The 16,987-nt window shown below is 42.5% G+C and overlaps 1 protein-coding gene across 1 annotated transcript in view; it reads left to right on the forward strand.

The window, feature by feature from the left end:
* The window catches only part of GSAP (gamma-secretase activating protein), a 77,943-nt gene that overhangs the window by 58,316 nt on the left and 2,640 nt on the right, over window positions 1-16,987 (forward strand). The window contains exons 22-28 of the mRNA XM_031679765.2: window positions 425-456; window positions 2,718-2,779; window positions 6,870-6,965; window positions 9,033-9,103; window positions 9,587-9,681; window positions 15,309-15,428; window positions 16,313-16,374. Of these exons, the coding sequence (XP_031535625.2) occupies window positions 425-456; window positions 2,718-2,779; window positions 6,870-6,965; window positions 9,033-9,103; window positions 9,587-9,681; window positions 15,309-15,428; window positions 16,313-16,374 (538 nt within the window). The remainder of the gene's footprint in view (window positions 1-424; window positions 457-2,717; window positions 2,780-6,869; window positions 6,966-9,032; window positions 9,104-9,586; window positions 9,682-15,308; window positions 15,429-16,312; window positions 16,375-16,987) is intronic.

Consider the following 16,987-nt stretch of genomic DNA (forward strand, 5'->3'; position numbering starts at 1 on the left):
GGGGCACAGACAGTAGGTTGATTTTTTTAAAAAGCGTTAGCGGGCTGGTGAGCTTGCTCTTATTTTGAAAGCATGTTTTCTGGGTAGATGAGTCATCTCGGGGTGTTACAAGTCTAGGCCCCATTCCAACCCCTGTTCTATTTTCTCTTCCCATTATTTCCAACAACTGAGAGCTGCAATTGTTCTAAATTATTGTCATAGTTTGCACTGAAGAGTTTTGAGATTTTATAATTACCTAATGTGGCTTTTGCCAAGCTGATTAAAATTTTTGAGGTTTTTAGAAACCTGAGAACAATTTCTGTGGTGGTTTTATGGGTTTTAAAGCAGGATATCTTCGGATGGTGTTGTGGCTTTCTTTCTTTCTTTCTTTCTTTTTTAATAATAATGCTTCCTGTGTGAATAACATTGGCTAATTTCTTTGTAGGGTGATTTCTAACCTACAAGCAAAGACTTTGGGTAAGAAAAAACCTGTAATAGAGCCTTCTGGATTTCAGTCAGTGTTTGGTTGGTAACACTGCTCTTCTGACCACTGTGGGTTGGCGGAGAAATCACTTCCACCAGCTCAGTGACGGCAGCACTGTTAACATCTTCCTATCAGAGTGGCCGCCTGGCTCCTGCCCTGTCTCTCTTGGCACCAGGCCTTCGGGGACAATTGGCTGAATGTGCTTTTCCTGTAAGAGTCCCTGACTGTTGGCCTTCTAGTTTTCCTTCCGTTTCCTCGTAGAGCTGATCTGACTAACACTCCCTCTGGTGTACCCACGGGGCCCACTTCCCTTGGCCTGGGGCTGCTTTCTCTCCAGCCATCTGATCAGACCAGGGTCTCTGATGTGTATGCTCCTTTCATTTTGTTAGCACTTGGGCACTCACTGGGCCAGGTCACAGGGGCAGGAAGATAAGACGCCTCTAGACAAGAGCCCTGATTATGGGCTTAGAGGCCGACAGAACCAGGCTTAGACTCCAGCTTGGACACCCGCTACCCATGTGCTCTTGGGCAAACCGTTTATCCATTTCGTGCGTTGTCCTCCTCGGGACAAGGATGAGGAGAGGATGAGAGGAAACAGGGTCGTGCTTATCGAGCCCAGTCCTGTGCTTGGTGTGCAGGTCACCCGAAGTCGCTGCTTTATCTTTAATGTGTGAAGAAGAAATGCTAACCCAGAATTTCTAAACCAGGTGACAAGCATTATATAGCCCCTGGGGGTGAGGGGCTAGGTCGGGAGTGGGGACAAAAGTTGGAAGAGGCTTCCCAGAGGGGGTGAGATCCAGGTTAAGACTTGACAAACAAGGGGATCTGAGCCAGGTGAAGCTGGGGGAAGAGACCATTGAGCATCTTCAAGTACAAGCTTTTTCGTGGGTTTGTCAGGGGAACTGTGTCTTACCTCGTGAAGGTCAGCCTCCATTTAGAAAACAGAGCTGTTGTTTTTATGTCTCACTTCTGCTTCACGGGCTTGGATGTTTGGGTATGTGTTTGGTGACCCTAATGTCCTGCAGCTGCAAGCACAGCCCATGTGAACCAGAAGTCACTGCGTCACCCAGGGGACCCAGGCTGTCCAGGTCCAGGCCTGAAGCCAGGGGTCCTGCCACCAGCACCAGGCAGGAGCCGTCAGGCAGGGGCGTGAATGTGTGTGGTTCAGGCTCACCCCGTCTGTTGGCAGGGGGTTGGCAATGTGGGGAATGCTGCAGGTCTGGCCAAGGTTTCTGTGTGTCCACTGCTCCCGTCCGCCCTGTTAGAGCGCCTTCTGTCCCAGTGCTTCAGGCCTGTTTGCGTCCCGTTACTGGTCACACTCTCCCTGCACTTCAGGGAACTCGCTCCTGCCTCTCACATGCTCTGCTTGTGCTAGTTTCCTAGGAAGGATGTCATCACTGCCAGAAACAGAACGTTCCCTGTGAAAGTCAGGGCTCTAGTTTTCAGTGTTTCATCTTAATCATGAACGTTGTGTGGGAATCAGATAGAATTTATCCCAAGGGGTCAAGAGGCATCCATGCCCTCCCACAGTGGGTCATCGGCCCCTGACCAGGTGTTCTGGGAAAGGACAACGTGAAGGTGCTGTGAGGGGGGTGTCAGGGCAGATCGTCCTGGAGACAGTGTCTGCCTGCCCCGCTCCCTCTGTCCTGCTGGTGCATTGCACATCACGGTGGAGATAGTGCCATTTGATTTAACCTCACATGCCACTTGTCCATCTTGATCTAGTTACCTTTTCATCCCACTCACTTGTGCTGGTGGTTCTTATTTGCCACAGTCTTTGACTGGTCCCCTCATTAGTAACGCCCAGGTCAGTAAGCCGTGAGTTGGGGTCAGGTAGAAGGGAGTCGTGAGATCCTTCCACCAAGTCCCTGAACCTGCGTTTATGGCTCCCTTAGGGTTAAGAGAGGACCCAAGTCATTCAGTCTTCTGTGAAGCAGAGGTTCTCAGTGGTGAGTCTTCTCACTGAAGAGAAATCAAAGCCAGAGACTGTCGGTGTTGGGAACGTGTTCTATGTCTCCTTTCTTTCTTTCCCAGTCTCTACCTCTCTCTGGTTCACAGAGCTCTCCACATCTCTCCTGAGTGATAAGTTCCAGCTTGTAGGATCAGGTCACACTGTATGAAAAATTTTTATCTCATTAGGGAAATATTATGTTTTCCCAATGACTCAGAGAAGGGAAACCCAGGCTAGTGCCTTGTCCTTCTAGCCCATTTCCTGAAAACCACCCTGCTTGACTGTTGTTCTGTTTAATTTCAGAGCCAAGGTTAACACCCCTCTTCCAGGAGGAAGACAACCACCAGAGGCTGCTTATGGGGCTGGTAAGCGGTCTGCGGGCCATTTGGGTGCTGGTGAGCAATGCTCCAAGGGGAAGGGCTAGATTGTGCTTCTCATTCTGGTCTTGTTTTTTATTCGTTCTTTCGACACATGGTTCTTGCCAGCTGCTGTTGGTTCTGTGTGTTTAGTGATAAGCAACACAGGATTTCTGCCCTCTTGGTATCTGTAGTCTTGTGAGAGAGCCATGTATTAATCGTCACCTCAAAAAATGTGTAATTATAAAACATCACAAGGAAATGTACAGCACTGAGAGTATTCAAAACAGGAAAGAGCAACAGCTCTGTCGTATTTGTATTTGGGTTTAAAATACAACAGAATAAATTATTTTTTCTTCAGTCCTACTGCTAGGAAGACCGAAGAGGTATAAATCAAAATAAATTAATTAAAGAACAGAACTGGTAAATAAATACAAAAATCTTTAAAAAAAACTGTTTAAAAAAACATCTGAAAAGTCTAATAAAATATTCTCAATACTGTGAAGGCTTAGGAATTGGAAAATCTGTTAACTTAGATATGGTAAGTTTTAAAATACTGGAAAAATATGTAGAAATTCATATTCATACACTTAAAAAGTTTAGTTAAACAAAGTTTCTTTGGCAAACAGAAGTGACCATACTTGAGCCAAGAAGAAATAAAAAGCCTAAAATCACAATAACCATAAAATAATTTGGAAAAAGTGTCAGATTATCTCCCCAAAAGTTCCCAAGTTATTTAATGAGTTAGTTTTTTCAAACTTTTAAGGACCAAGTCCTTCTCATGCTATGTAAAGTATTTTTGCAAAAAGGTGAGCAGCTTCTTAATCATTTTGAAAAGCCAGCGTAACCTTAAAAGCAGAATCTGACAATGACCACTTTCACGTATGAATATAAACACCACAGGTTTGATTAAACTACTTTCCAGTGGTGAATTTGAAAATACAACATAGTCACGTGGGCTTCTTTCTAGGAAGCTTAATAGGAATATATTAACATCACACGGTCAAAGAGGAAACGAAAAAGATGGTCTCTACAGGTGCTGAACGCTGATGAAAGTAAACTCCCGCCCCTGGGACACACTAGTCACTGAGACAAAGAGGCATCTGGTGCTGGCGGCCCACATCCTTCTTAGTCTTTGCTTTTTAAATTTTATTGAAGTATAGTTGATATACAGTGTTGTGTTAGTTTCTGGTGTACAGCATAGTGATTGAGCTGTATATATATATATATCAATCTATATACACACACACACATTCATCAACATCCTTCTTAATGTCACGTTGGAGACATTCCTATTAAAAGCAGAAAGACAGATACAGACTCACTAAGACATAGAAAACAAACTTATGGTTACAGGCGGAAAGGGGTGGGAAGGGATAAATTGGGAGTTCAAGATTTGCAGATACTGACTTTCAAAGTTTATACTGTGTAGCACGGGGAACTATATTCGATATCTTGTAGTAGCTCACAGTGAAAAAGAATATGAAAACGAATATATGTATGTTCATGTTTGACTGAAGCACTGTGCTGTACACCAGAAACTGATACAACATTGTAAATTGACTGTACTACAATAAAAAAAAGTAAAAGCAGAAAGAAATGAAGGATCCTTGCTATTTTCACTAAATTTTACATTGTTCTGGAAGTTCTAGCCAATGCAGTAAGAAGCAGAAGTAAAAGAAGATACTGATTGTCTAATGCTACAAACAATCAACTGGGAAAATGGAAAATAATCATAAAATAAGATTTTAAATTAAATTAAAAATTAAAAAATACAGCAAGTTAGTAAGCTGATGATGCTGTATTTTCTTTTTTTTTGTTAGAATTAACCAGTTAGAAAAAATAATGAAGAACAATGTTTAATTTCCAAATCCTTAGCATCTAGGTTTAATAAAATTACAACGAAAAAGCCAATAAAATTTCTATGGCAATTGACTGACTCACTTGACAAAATAAAGAGGAATGGGATTGGCATTACTTTGTTGACCTACAATAATTGGAACAATGTGGTTCGTATAAAAAGACAGGAGACTCTAGTTTAAATCTGAATACTGTATGATAAATGAGTCATTTAAAAATCAGTGTAGAAAGAAATAATTTTTAATCAGTCAGTCATTCAATGGTTGACTGTTTGGAAAAGACAATTAAGTTAGAGTCTTCCTACCCTGAATACCACCACTTGATACCATAAACACACAGAAATATCAGATTAAGATCAGAAATATTAGAATAAGGAGTCCAATATAAAAAATTAAACTGTGTGAAAGATTTGAATAAAATAAGTGGATAGTTAAATTATACTGAAATCGAGAAAGCCTTTGAGGGTATTATTGAACATAAACACACAGGAAAAGATTGAAAACTTAGAAGCAGAACAACAAAAAGGCAAAGAAAACATTTATAAAAAAATTTAACACATATGTGATAAAAGATTAACATTTGGCTATAAAGTTTATAAATCAATAAGAGAACAACACACCAGTAGGGCAATGGACAAAGCCTGTGACCAATGAGTTTTCAAAAGTAATTTATACCAAAAAAAATCTCAAGTAGGGGCAGGGGAACAAAGAGAATGTATAACATTGTTGTAATCAGATGACAAAGAGAACAAGTGTTTTTGTTTGTTTGCCAATCAAGTTGACAAAAATTTTAAAATCATGCTAGGAAAGTTCAGGGTGTAGGGGATTGGACAGCCTCATGCAGTGCAGCTGGAAATTAGCATAAACACAGTGGGAGGCATTTCAGCAGGGTTTCCACAACCTGAAGTACGTGACCCAACAAATTCCACTTCTAAGAATGTAGCCTGACAAAAAAATTGATATGGTGAACAGCCTCTGTATAATGATTTTTTTTGTGGTATTATTGACAATAGTAAAGAAATATCCCACATGTATAAGAAGGGGATAAATAATTGAATTGTAGTACTTTTATAAAATTGAACACTGTGCAGCCATTACAACTAGTGTGATAAAGAATATTTAATGATAAAGTATTACATGAAAAAAGCATATTATTAAATATTAGAATGGGTGTGCACACTGGAGAAAGGAAAATTAAAAAAGCCAGATGTTAATATAGATGGTAGAATTATGAGCAATTTAAATTTTAATCTGTATGGCTATTACAGAAAAATTGAAATGCACAAAAAAGTATGCATTATATCTTACCCAGAAAAAAATAATGTTTTTTTAAAAAAGCCTAATCAATTAGTACATGCAGGAGACTGAATTGAAATAATCTATCACTCTGTCTTGGCCCAGGACTCCAAGCACTAAGTTTTACCCAGAGTATTGTATATGTAAATCTGCTAAAATAGAAGATAAACACACGTGTGATATCAGTTGTACAATTCCCATGGTGTTTACTGATACAAAGATTTTTCCAGCCAAGAGGATCTGTAGCTAAGCAGGGCATCTAGGCAAAAGGGAGGGGAAAAAAGAAGAAAAAAGGAGAAAGGAAAGCAAAAGGCGGAGAGGGCTGGGAATGCCACACTGACTGGGGAGCCTCAAGGATGATCAGTACAGGGAGGGTATAGAAACAAGCCCTTTAGGGGGCACTACAATAGGTATTTCACTATCATTGCATGTCGGGGGCTGTGAGGAATGTCTGTAGCCACTGTGCAGAGGGAGGTACCTGATGCATTTCCTTTTTACTCCAGCCTCTGTCCTTCCGAACACCCCAAACCATGACCCCCTGCCCCCGGCCCCCATTAGCATAGTCATTAGAGTTGTTCCTGTGAGTTCTCCAGAGCCAGGAGTGCTAGATGTCAATCCTTTGGTAGATCCCAAAGCCTTTCACTGCTAAGCTAGTGACTTGCACTGGCTTCTTTGGAGAATTCTCAGCAGGGCTGGGAGCCTGACTCTCAGCTGCTCACTGGGCTTTGGGTGAATCATAAGTAGTTCCTGTTGAGGAAAATGATGGGGCCTCCTGATTTACACCCAGCAAAGGAACATTGTGGGTTATGCACTTCTGCTGGTGGGATCTTCAGATCCAGTATCTTTCATGCTGATAAGGGGTGTTAATAAATGAATCGAATTCAAACCAGTTGCAGATGTGAGTGGGCAGGTTGTAACTTATCTAATCCATATCCTGTTTTCAGATGGTGTCTGAGCTAAAAGACCATCTTTTGAGACACCTACAGGGTGTAGAAAAGAAGAAAATTGAACAGATGGTTCTGGACTACATTTCAAAACTGGTTGGTTTTGCTTTTTCTTCTCTACCCCCTCCCCCAACCCCTACACACCTCTCCCCGTACCCGCCGCAGCTGCCCTGGTGTATAGTTTCGAGTATGTGGTTCAGTATATTTTCCAAATTAGGTTTTTGGACTCTCTCATCCTCAAACCAGTATACTCGGTGCTATAGATTGAAGAAAGGGGGTAAAAGAACCCAAAACCAAAGAGAACGTGATTTATTGCACTCCCCCCCCCCCAGCGTGGTTATACATTCATGCAAGCGCAGAGCAGTGATGAATTCAGCATGGGTGCCAGATGAGCACGTGTCATCTTGGCATCTTCCAGATCCTTATTAAACCATAGGTAGTGATTTCTGCACATAGAGGTTTATGCAAACATTAGAGAACTTGAACTTCAATTCTTAATTAGCTCCTACAGCCCAATTAGGCCAGATTCCAGCTCACTTGTATAAATACCACATTATTAGAGTCTGGTGATGAGATTGGCAGCTCATCTGCCTGGTAGCCTCTCACTGAAATTGTGTGATCCAGGTTAATAACACTAGTCCATGTGTAAATAGAAGTGATGTAGCTGGCTTGAAATTTGAGGCTGTCTTGAGTCTTTCGAAATGCATGGGGAGTTGAGGCCCGATCCTGCTTAGAACCTAAAAATAATATTCTGGAGAAATTTCAAAATGTATTTAAATATACAGAAAGAGAAGGAATGCTCCATTTCTCCAAGCTGGGGTGGGGCCAGTGTACAAATGAGCCAGTGTGTGGCTCTGGAAGATTAAACTCTGGAAGATTAGTTAAATTTATTTGATATGGCTTTGATTTAATTTCATGTTTAAGTTTTCTACCTTTATTGTAGTCATTATTATCTGTTTTAAAGTTACACATTTGAATTTCTGAAGTAAATTTTGAGTTTCAGATTTTTAATGTATTAGGAGAGGTTACTATTCACATACACTGAAATTTATAAGCAGGGCATTGAAACTTTCTTAAATAATAACTCTTTGCAGTAGAACCATACCCAGGACTTCACTTTGTGAATGTGTTACTGATCCTCCCATGTTGATACAGGCTTGCTTTCTTTGTCTTTTCATAGCTCACAGTTACTTAATGTATCACCTATCATCTTTCTGTTGACTTTAAATTTCATCTTCCAGAGTGTTAAGGGCCTTTGTCTAAGGATCAAAACTCACAGAACACTAATTTGTGCTAACAGCTCCTAGAAGCACACGACCAGAAATGGTAGAGATGTAGTCTCAGAAAACTCAGTGCCCCTGACTTTCTGACTCACTGATCACTGATTGAAGCCAAACGTGCCTGCCCCTGCCCAGCAGCAAACAGCCACGTCTCCCAGTGAGCTCTCAGGGTGGTGGCTGGGTGGCCTTTATAAAACAAGTCTGAGGAAGTTGCTGCAAAACCTGATTCTATTACTCACATGTTATCTTACCTGATCTCAGCCAGACAGAAACTAAGATTCTATGCCATTGAGAATAAATAGTGCCTGTGCTCATGTGAAGACCCTTTCTGAATTGCCCCCCGTCCTTTGCCTCCGGGTGCATGCATGAGTTTGTGGCTCTGACAGCTCCTCGGAGACTGCCCTATTGCTGACAAACTGATAAAATGTAGAACCTGGATTTGGAACAAGTTTTACTTCACAGCCCATGCTCAGGACCTTCATTCTATTCATAATCGCCTTTCTTCTGTCAGCTGTTGACTCCGTCATCCTTGCCACATAACAGTTCTAGGGCAAACCCTGTTGCACTTGACCTTCTCTGATGGACAAGGGCCCCTGATTGAGAGCCCGTGCTTGTGAGTGGTGGGGCCAGTTAGCGGTGGGGAAGCTCAGCTGCGGCAGTGCCCGCAGTGACAGAGGGTGCTCTGTTAGACCCTGATGCACATTTTCAGTCTTTCCATTTTGTGCTTCACAGTTAACCTCAGAAAGGCTGGTTCTATGTCTAGGCACAGCCTGAATGCCAGCTGCCCTAACGTGCCTGCCCGCCAGAGCTATGGAAGGCGAGTTTAGGGGCCCCTGAGGGAAAGGGTATGAACAGAGGTTAACGGACTGTCTTTACCTTCCAGCTGGATCTTATTTGCCAAATACTGGAAGCCAGTTGGAGGAAACATAATCTTCATCCCTGGGTCCTCCACTTGTACGCAAGTATTTCTTGCTCTATTTTATCTTGGTGTACAAAGAGTTGAAACAACTCTGACCACTGCCTGCTTTAGCAAAGTCTTTTTGAAACTTACCAATTGAAAGTAACTCTCATCAGCCCTCCCAGCATCTATCCTAGCTCTGTCTCTGTACTCAGCATTTAAAGTTATGCCCCTGGCACTTCCCCCGTCTTCTTTCCTTGGCATATGGTTGATGAGGAGAGAGGGACCCATGAGCTCAGTCCTGCCAAGAAGGGGAATTTAAGTTAATGAAATGTATTGTTTATGTGCCTACTGTCTAGTTAGATTCTAGGCATTAGGCTGGTGGTCACCATCATATTTATGAAGCTTTCTATAGGGCACAGTCTTGCACAGTCAGCTTGAATTCCATCTGGGTGAGGCACTCAGAGCCACTGCTCACACAAGTGAGCTTTTAGAGAATGAGCTGCTCTGCTGACGTGCTGCTTTGCTCTTTGACCCAGCAATAGGAGGGCCAGTGCTGCTGAATTTGCTGTCTTTCACATCATGACCAGGATTTTGGAAGCTACTAGAAGTTTGTTTTTACCTCTTCCTCCTGGTAAGTTCTCGGCTTTTTTGGAGTTTGTTGTAATAAATTTGTTCTTTCTTCTCCACTTAGTCCCCAGACTTTGGTACATTATAAGTTTAAAGATAAGACCCCCTGAGTCTGAGAAATTGTGTGTCTGGTGTCATCGTGAGATGGGCCTGAGTTTGGTGTCTGCTGACCTGATCTCCTCTGAGTATTAAACTAAACTGTAGATCGTCACCAACTCTGGGGAGCCTAGGCTGGTCCCCATGCAGCTTTCTAGGATATTTTGGACCAGTGGAGTTGATTTAGGGAGATCTTTCTCTGATGTCTCTAGGTCTAGTTTATCTGGTCAAGAAGGTTAACACTCAGAAGGAAATAGGTCTGGCTGGGTGTCAGAAATTGAGTTGATTCTTATGTGGAAACTAAACATTTCCCTTAGGATTTTGAAACAGGACCAAATCAGGCCTCAAAACACCCTTTGTGCATGTGTCTGCAATCATTCATTTAATCGATAGTTTATTCAATCAACAAACATTTGTTGAATGATTACAGGCCTGGTACTGAGCTAGAAATTAGAGCCATTCCAAAAATTAACAAAAGTCTAATTGGGAAGATATGCATATAAATCAGTATTCATTATAAGAAACAAATAAGCTCCTGTTTGCTATAAACTGTCTGCCTCATGTTTATTATGTTTAAGTTCTAATGAGTGTTAAGCTTTGTAATAGCTATCACTGCATAATATGTATTAGCCAGTTTTATTTAATTTATTCATTCATATCCATCCATCTATCCATCACTAATTTGTTCCTTTGTTTATTCATTTTAATCTGACATGTATATGGGACCAATTTTGTACCAGATACTGTTCTAAGTACTTTACATAAATTAGCACATTTCATTTTCATAACAGTGCTAAGTGATAAGAACTTAAACTGAACCACATTAAATTGTCAACATTCACCAGTTCTTGACCAAGAAAGATGGCACTTTCATATGGTTCCACTTACTATTATTCCCATTTTATAGATGGTGAAGTTGAGGCACAGAAAGGTTAAGTAACTTACCTGAAATCACAGAGCTATTTAGTATCAGAGCCAATACTCAAATCTAGGGACTCTGGCTCTAAAATCTGTGCTCCAAACTACTATTCTGTGCTGCCTCTTGAATTTTATTTTCCAATTTAATTAGTTGATGATGAAACTTTGGTTATTCATGAGTCCAGAAAATCCCCACAGCACATCTCAGCTTCTCTGCGTTTGTGATGTATTTGATACAGTCTGGAACCTATATCAGATAGTGCTTTCTCTATCCACACACCTGATCTTATGAGATGTGCTTGTAGTGGAGATACAAAAGGACTTGGGACTTTGCAGGGATCTGAAAGTGACCATTCATGAGGACAATGGGTGGCTTTAAATGATCCCAATGGAATATGTATTGTGAGGTGTCCTCTAGAAAGAGTGAAGAGGTTTCATGAAAATTACATATGGATTTCTGGCTTAAATTCTTAATTAACACAAATTAACACAAATACCTGGTAGAGAAATGGATTGACACTTTCAGATTTGTTCACCATAGATATCCAAGCTCATTTGGTAAGTAAATGAAACTGACTCACTGAGGACAATAGCGTATCTGAGAGACCACAAAAAATCCACGTTCTACAGAACACATTCCTTCACAGGGATGGATAAAAGGGAAAACACAGAAAAATGTTATCATACTGACTGAGAATTACTGTGAGTAAGAGTTAACGGCTCGTGTCCATGGATCAAGCACAGAAGAACAGATCCTTTTTCCCCGTTTCTCTTACATGTTTGTTTCCCTAACATGAAGTGCCGTGGATGGTGTGTATATGTTTGTACAGACACAGATCTTTTGTGTGTGCAGAAGTAAGTGGGCTTACTTTCCAGGCCCCCTGGGCTAGAGAGAACTGTCTGTGTTACAAATGGCAGAAACTTGTAGCTTGAAAGGGAATGAGAACCGCAAAAAGGACATCATGGTTTAGAGCTGGAGCATTTGCAGTTTAAGAGGATCCGTGTTCTCCTTCCTGGCTGGAGAAGGCCAGGAGCCCTGGAGGATGAGGACTAGGGTTGGCTGGAAAAGTTCTCCCTTTCAGAACTGATGCCCACTTTTAGCCAATTTGCTCTGTTGCTTAGAGCTGACATGTGGCGAGGAGGCCAAGACTGGGCTGTTGAATTTGGGACTGTGCCCTAGGGACAGAGGATGAGAGTCATCAGGGATCTTTAGGACATGGACACAAGGCTAGAGAGGAGTTTTGAATCCAGAAAACTTTTATAGGATCAACAGCCTTTTATAAACTCTTCTTCAGAAATAATTTCATAACTTTTTTTTTAATCTTGGGAAGACTGTTCAAATCTATTTGAAAATTCACATGTTGTTAATTAGCTAGTAAAATCACTTTTTGGAATCAGAGCAGTTAGACTCATCTCGTTGTCAGCCCATTAACATCTGCTTGTGGGCAGAGTCTGAACTTTATCTGACCTGTGATGTTGCCAAGACGTAGGACCCAAGTCCCCCACTGCTCATGATTCATGTGCTCAGAGAGAGAGAGAGGGAAAGCTCTGTGACTTCTCTGAATCCAAGTCCCTGCTCTTTGGCCATCATATCTTTGTCACAGAGGCTCCCAAGATCAGGTTGTGAGTCTTTGTCATTCCCCACCCACGTCCAATCAATTTCCAAGCTGGTACCCATCACCATGACCCTGAGACCCCTTCCCGCCGTCACTGTAGGTGTCCTCACTCCCTCTTGCACAGGTTCATGCAGCAGTAGCCTCCTGACTGTCACTCCAGTCCTTTCTCTGCCTGTTGCCATGTTAGTATTTCAAAAGCAAAACTCAAATCTCCTAACCATCCTGCTGAAAAGCTTTAGTGCCCCCTCAAAGTTTACTAGACATTAAATCCTTGCTGTCATTCAGCATTCAATCCCTGTCACATACATTCAGAGCACCCTGGAATTTGCCCTCACAGAACTGGTCATGTTAGAGGAGAGAGGGACCCCCAAATTGGAAAGTTCACCAAGTAGCTGGGCAAGTCCCCCCAAACATGTGGGTTCTTGCCTGCTGACTGAGAAAGGGTTCTCAATAGAGGCAGAGGGACAAAGTGACAAAAGAACTGCTTTTATCACTCAGAGAGAGAAGAGAAAACAATCCAGTGGGGAGCTGTCAGCCTGGTAGCCAGTGGAGACAGCTCCAGTTTCTGATCGAGCTGCAGGGTCTTTTATTGGAAGGCTCTGGCGTCATTATCCTCATTCTGGTGGTGGGGCTAATTACTTGCTGTTTCAAGCTCTTCCCTCGAAGCTCAGTCCTGAAAACAGAAACTTCGGCAGGAACAAATAAAGAGATACTGGGGTGTGTCCTTGGAGTTAATGGAAGCAGCTGCGGGACATAAATCATCTTGTGGCAGGACTGTGTCCTTGGAATTAAGGAGCCAGTTGTGGGATACAAGAAATGTCCTGCCTTTCATTAGCCTGGCACTCACTTCTACTTGTTGGAAGCCAGTCAGGGTCAGTAAGCCTATCTAATCACCTCTCTCAGTCATATTTTTAAAATGTATATTTATTTTGTGATTATTTGATCATCAGTCTCCCCATCAGACTGGAAGGTGGATGGGAGAGGCACTCGTGAAAACGGTTTTCTCATTGTGGTCCACCCAGCCCCTTGCCTGGTGGGTAGAAGGGGTTTGTTGAATAAATTAACCTTTCCAACCTTACCTCCCCCCGTTCCTCTTGCATGCCTGTTCCAACTCAGCTGGATCATTTGATCTTTCCCGAACGTGCCCCGTACGGTCTCACCTTTGGGCCTCTCTTCATATTGTCCCATTAGCACCAGTTATCGAGGCGGGATGATGTTATGGCTAAAAGCCGAGGCTAAAATCCCACAGCCTGCGTCCAGGTTTCAGCTCTGCCATTTTCTATTTATATGATCCTGGGCAGATCTCTTAGCTCCTGCGAACCTCGGGTTCCCCATTTATAAACTGGGCATCAGGTGGTTCCCGCCTCCTGGTGTTGTGCGAGGACCAGGTGGGTCGGGGCGTGGACGAGAGGCCTCAGCACCCACTTGGTGCTGGTCACCGTTGCTGTACCACGTGTGAGGCTCCCCCAGAGACCTAGCTCTGGCTCTCAGAGCAGCCCTGCGGGAAAGGTACCAGGGATTCCACGTTACGGACAAAGAAACAGAGGCTCAGAAAGGCTTCGTCATGTTCAGCTAGGAAGCAGCACAGTGCGATTCCAGCCTCTGTCTCCTTGGGCTGGACCTGGCTTTTTGTGCTGTCTCCAGTCTGTATGTCCTCTCATGTCACTTCCACTCTCACGAATGGCATTTGTCCTTCAGAGCTCCTCCCCCATGCCATCTTTTCTAAGGGCGCTATTCTTTTTTTATTTTATTCTGTTTTTTTATTGAAGTGTAGTTGATTTACAGTGTTAGCTTCAGGTGTACAGCAAAGTGATTCAGTTATACATATACATACACATATATTTTCAGATTATTTTCCAGTGTAGCTTATTACAAGAAATTGAATATAGTTCCCTGTGCTATATAGTAGGTCCTTGTTGTTTATCTGTTTTATATAGAGTAGTGCGTATCTGTTAATTCCAAACTCCCAGTTTAATCCCTTCCCCTCTTTCCCCTCTGGTGACATTGTTTTCTATGTCTGTGAGTCTGTTTCTGGTTTGTAAATAAAATTTGTATCTTTTTTTTTGGATTCTACATATAAGTGATATCATATGATATTTATCTTTCTCTGTCTGACTTAATTCACTTAATATGATAAACTCAGGTTCCATTCATGTTACTGCAAATGGTATTATTTCATTCTTATTTTAATGTATCAGACTTTTGTTTTTAATTTTTTTATAGAAGTATAGTCAGTTTACAATGTTGTGTCCATTTCTGGTGCACAGCACAATGTTTCGGTCTCATTCTTTTTTTATGGCTGAGTAGTATTTCAGGGGCCTCTTTTGAGTCTCTCCTGATCTGATGTTTTTCTCTCCCACAGATATGGCTTTCACCGCTTAGTGTTGAGTGTTGTTAGAGCCCTGGCTCTGTGAGACTTTGGGTAGCCATGTCCATGAGACTTCAGTTTGAGAGAGGACCTTTCTACCGAACTCCTAGGGATTTGCTATCAGACCATATCATTTTAGTTCTTCTTTTCCGTGATTTAGTCCAAAGAGGCTCCAAAAGCCTTTCTCTAGGGCATACCCAGAGCTTAGTCATATAAACTGTCCCCTCCTGGTTCAAATCTTTTCTCCTTCAGCAAAATGGTCCCCATCCATCAGCCCTTTAGCTTGGGCATTTAGAGTTTGAAGCTCTTCTGTTAATTTGTCTATTTTGCCATTTAACCGTAGAATTACAAACCTATTAAACTATAAAACCGTTTTTCATACAGCAGACCCTGCACTCTTTTTGCCCAGGAAGGTTTACAAGGTGGAGAGAATACATGCTTATTGGGAACTGACTACATACCCAGCAGAGTACTTAGTTGTGATAATACAAAGAAGGGACTTTAGACTTTGTCTTCAAGGAGCATTTATTGGACTCTAGGCACCAGGCACTGAGCTGAGTACTTTATCGCCATGGCGAGATCCATTCCCCCTGGTCTCTGACCATGTTTACCCTCCCGGGTCTCTCGTCCTAGGTTTTCACACTCTGCACACCATCCTTGGCGTCCACTGTCTCCCTTTGCATAACCTGCTGCATTACATTGACAACGGAGTGTTGCTTCTCACGGAAACAGCTGTCACAAGGCTCATGAAAGGTAAGGGGCTTGGAGTTTTCCAGAGGGCTTGTTCCAGCCCGAGCACCGCCAGGGCTGCCTTTGTGGGTGTGCGAGCTGTGTGGCCACCCTGGGCCCTGCTGCCCTCAGAAGGGCCACACACATGGTTTAATGCTCTGCATTGAATCTTAATATTCTTAACATCTGAACAGGAGCTCCTCATTTTCATTTTGCAGTGGGCTCCACAATTACGCAGCTGGTAATTGCTGAGACCAGTTCATTTCCTGTAACCATCTTTTGGGCCAAAGTGCTTTAGCCCTGCAGGAGGACCCCGAGGACTTCCCAGTCCACACACAGCTATTAGATTCCTTTTCTGTACATGAAGGCACTTGAGGAGAGGAGACTGAAGGCTTATTTCTCAAGAAAATGTCATGAAATGGCTTCCTTTCAGCTGATTAACTCTGTCCTCTCAAAGTGAGACTTGAACTTTAAATAAGGTCTGTAGTGTGATGACTCTCAGCTAAATTATTCACTTGTGGTATATTTTATAGATGAATTTTGTTAATATATATTGAATTATTTGCCATTCCTCAAGATGCCTTCTGTTTTAACTGTTTTAACACAAAGTAAAATTGCTTTATGACTGGAAGCCTAATATGGAATCATGTTCCACGGTATACAGAAGCAACTTCATCAAGAAATCCTTTGTTTTTCTTTATTCAGAGAGAAATAAACTCATATTTTCGTAGCATTGTTAGACTTGGCTTGGAATCCAAGGTTGGGACATGTGTTATCAGAATGAACCACTGAAGTAAGAGCTTGCTCAGGTGTCAGAATGAAGAGTTCTGGGATTTTTTTTTCCTGTTTGTTTTGCTTTATTTGGAAAGTTTATTTGAAAATGTTACCAGTTTCTAACTTTCTTGTAGACCTGGACAATACAGAGAAAAACGAAAAACTAAAATTCAGCATCATCGTGCGGCTTCCTCCGGTAATCCTGAAGTACATTTTACTCTCTAAGCCTTGGCACTTACCTCCTTCACTTTCCTCTTGCAAGAAGAGCATTTACTGGCTTTGGGCTAAAGTCAGCTGAATCGGTTCACTCTTCGGCCGTTTCCAAGAAACCCTGTCTATCTGCTGCGGCTGCTCCCGCGGGCCCAGCGCGTGCTCGCGCTCTGGCCTGTGCTGCCTTGGCAGAGCCCGCCTAGAACGTTTAGCCGCTTTCTCCTCTTAGGAAACCACTCTAATATTTACATCTGTGAGTCTGACGGGAGGCAGAGGGGAAACATGTGCTTTTAGCATTTAAACTGATAAGAAATTTAAATACAGGTCAGGTCAGAAGGTTCTGGAACTGCATTTCCTCCCACTGTTGTTTCCACCACGGCAGGAAAACATTCCCCAGCTGAAGGAAAAATGAGAAACACGAGGGAAAGGGCACTCCTTGTTTTGTGAGGGATATTAGATCTCTGAGTCAGAAATGCTGTGAAATTAAGAAATTTGACGGCAAGGTCTTCAGAGCCTCTGTCTGATTCTGCGGACCTCCTGGCCCTGAGAGCCGGGGCCGGCTCTGTGCTGTTTACATACCTCGAGCGCTTGTATCTCTG

The sequence above is a fragment of the Vicugna pacos genome, chromosome 7 (genome assembly GCF_048564905.1).
Source record: "Vicugna pacos chromosome 7, VicPac4, whole genome shotgun sequence".
NCBI classification, from domain to species: Eukaryota; Metazoa; Chordata; class Mammalia; order Artiodactyla; family Camelidae; genus Vicugna; species Vicugna pacos.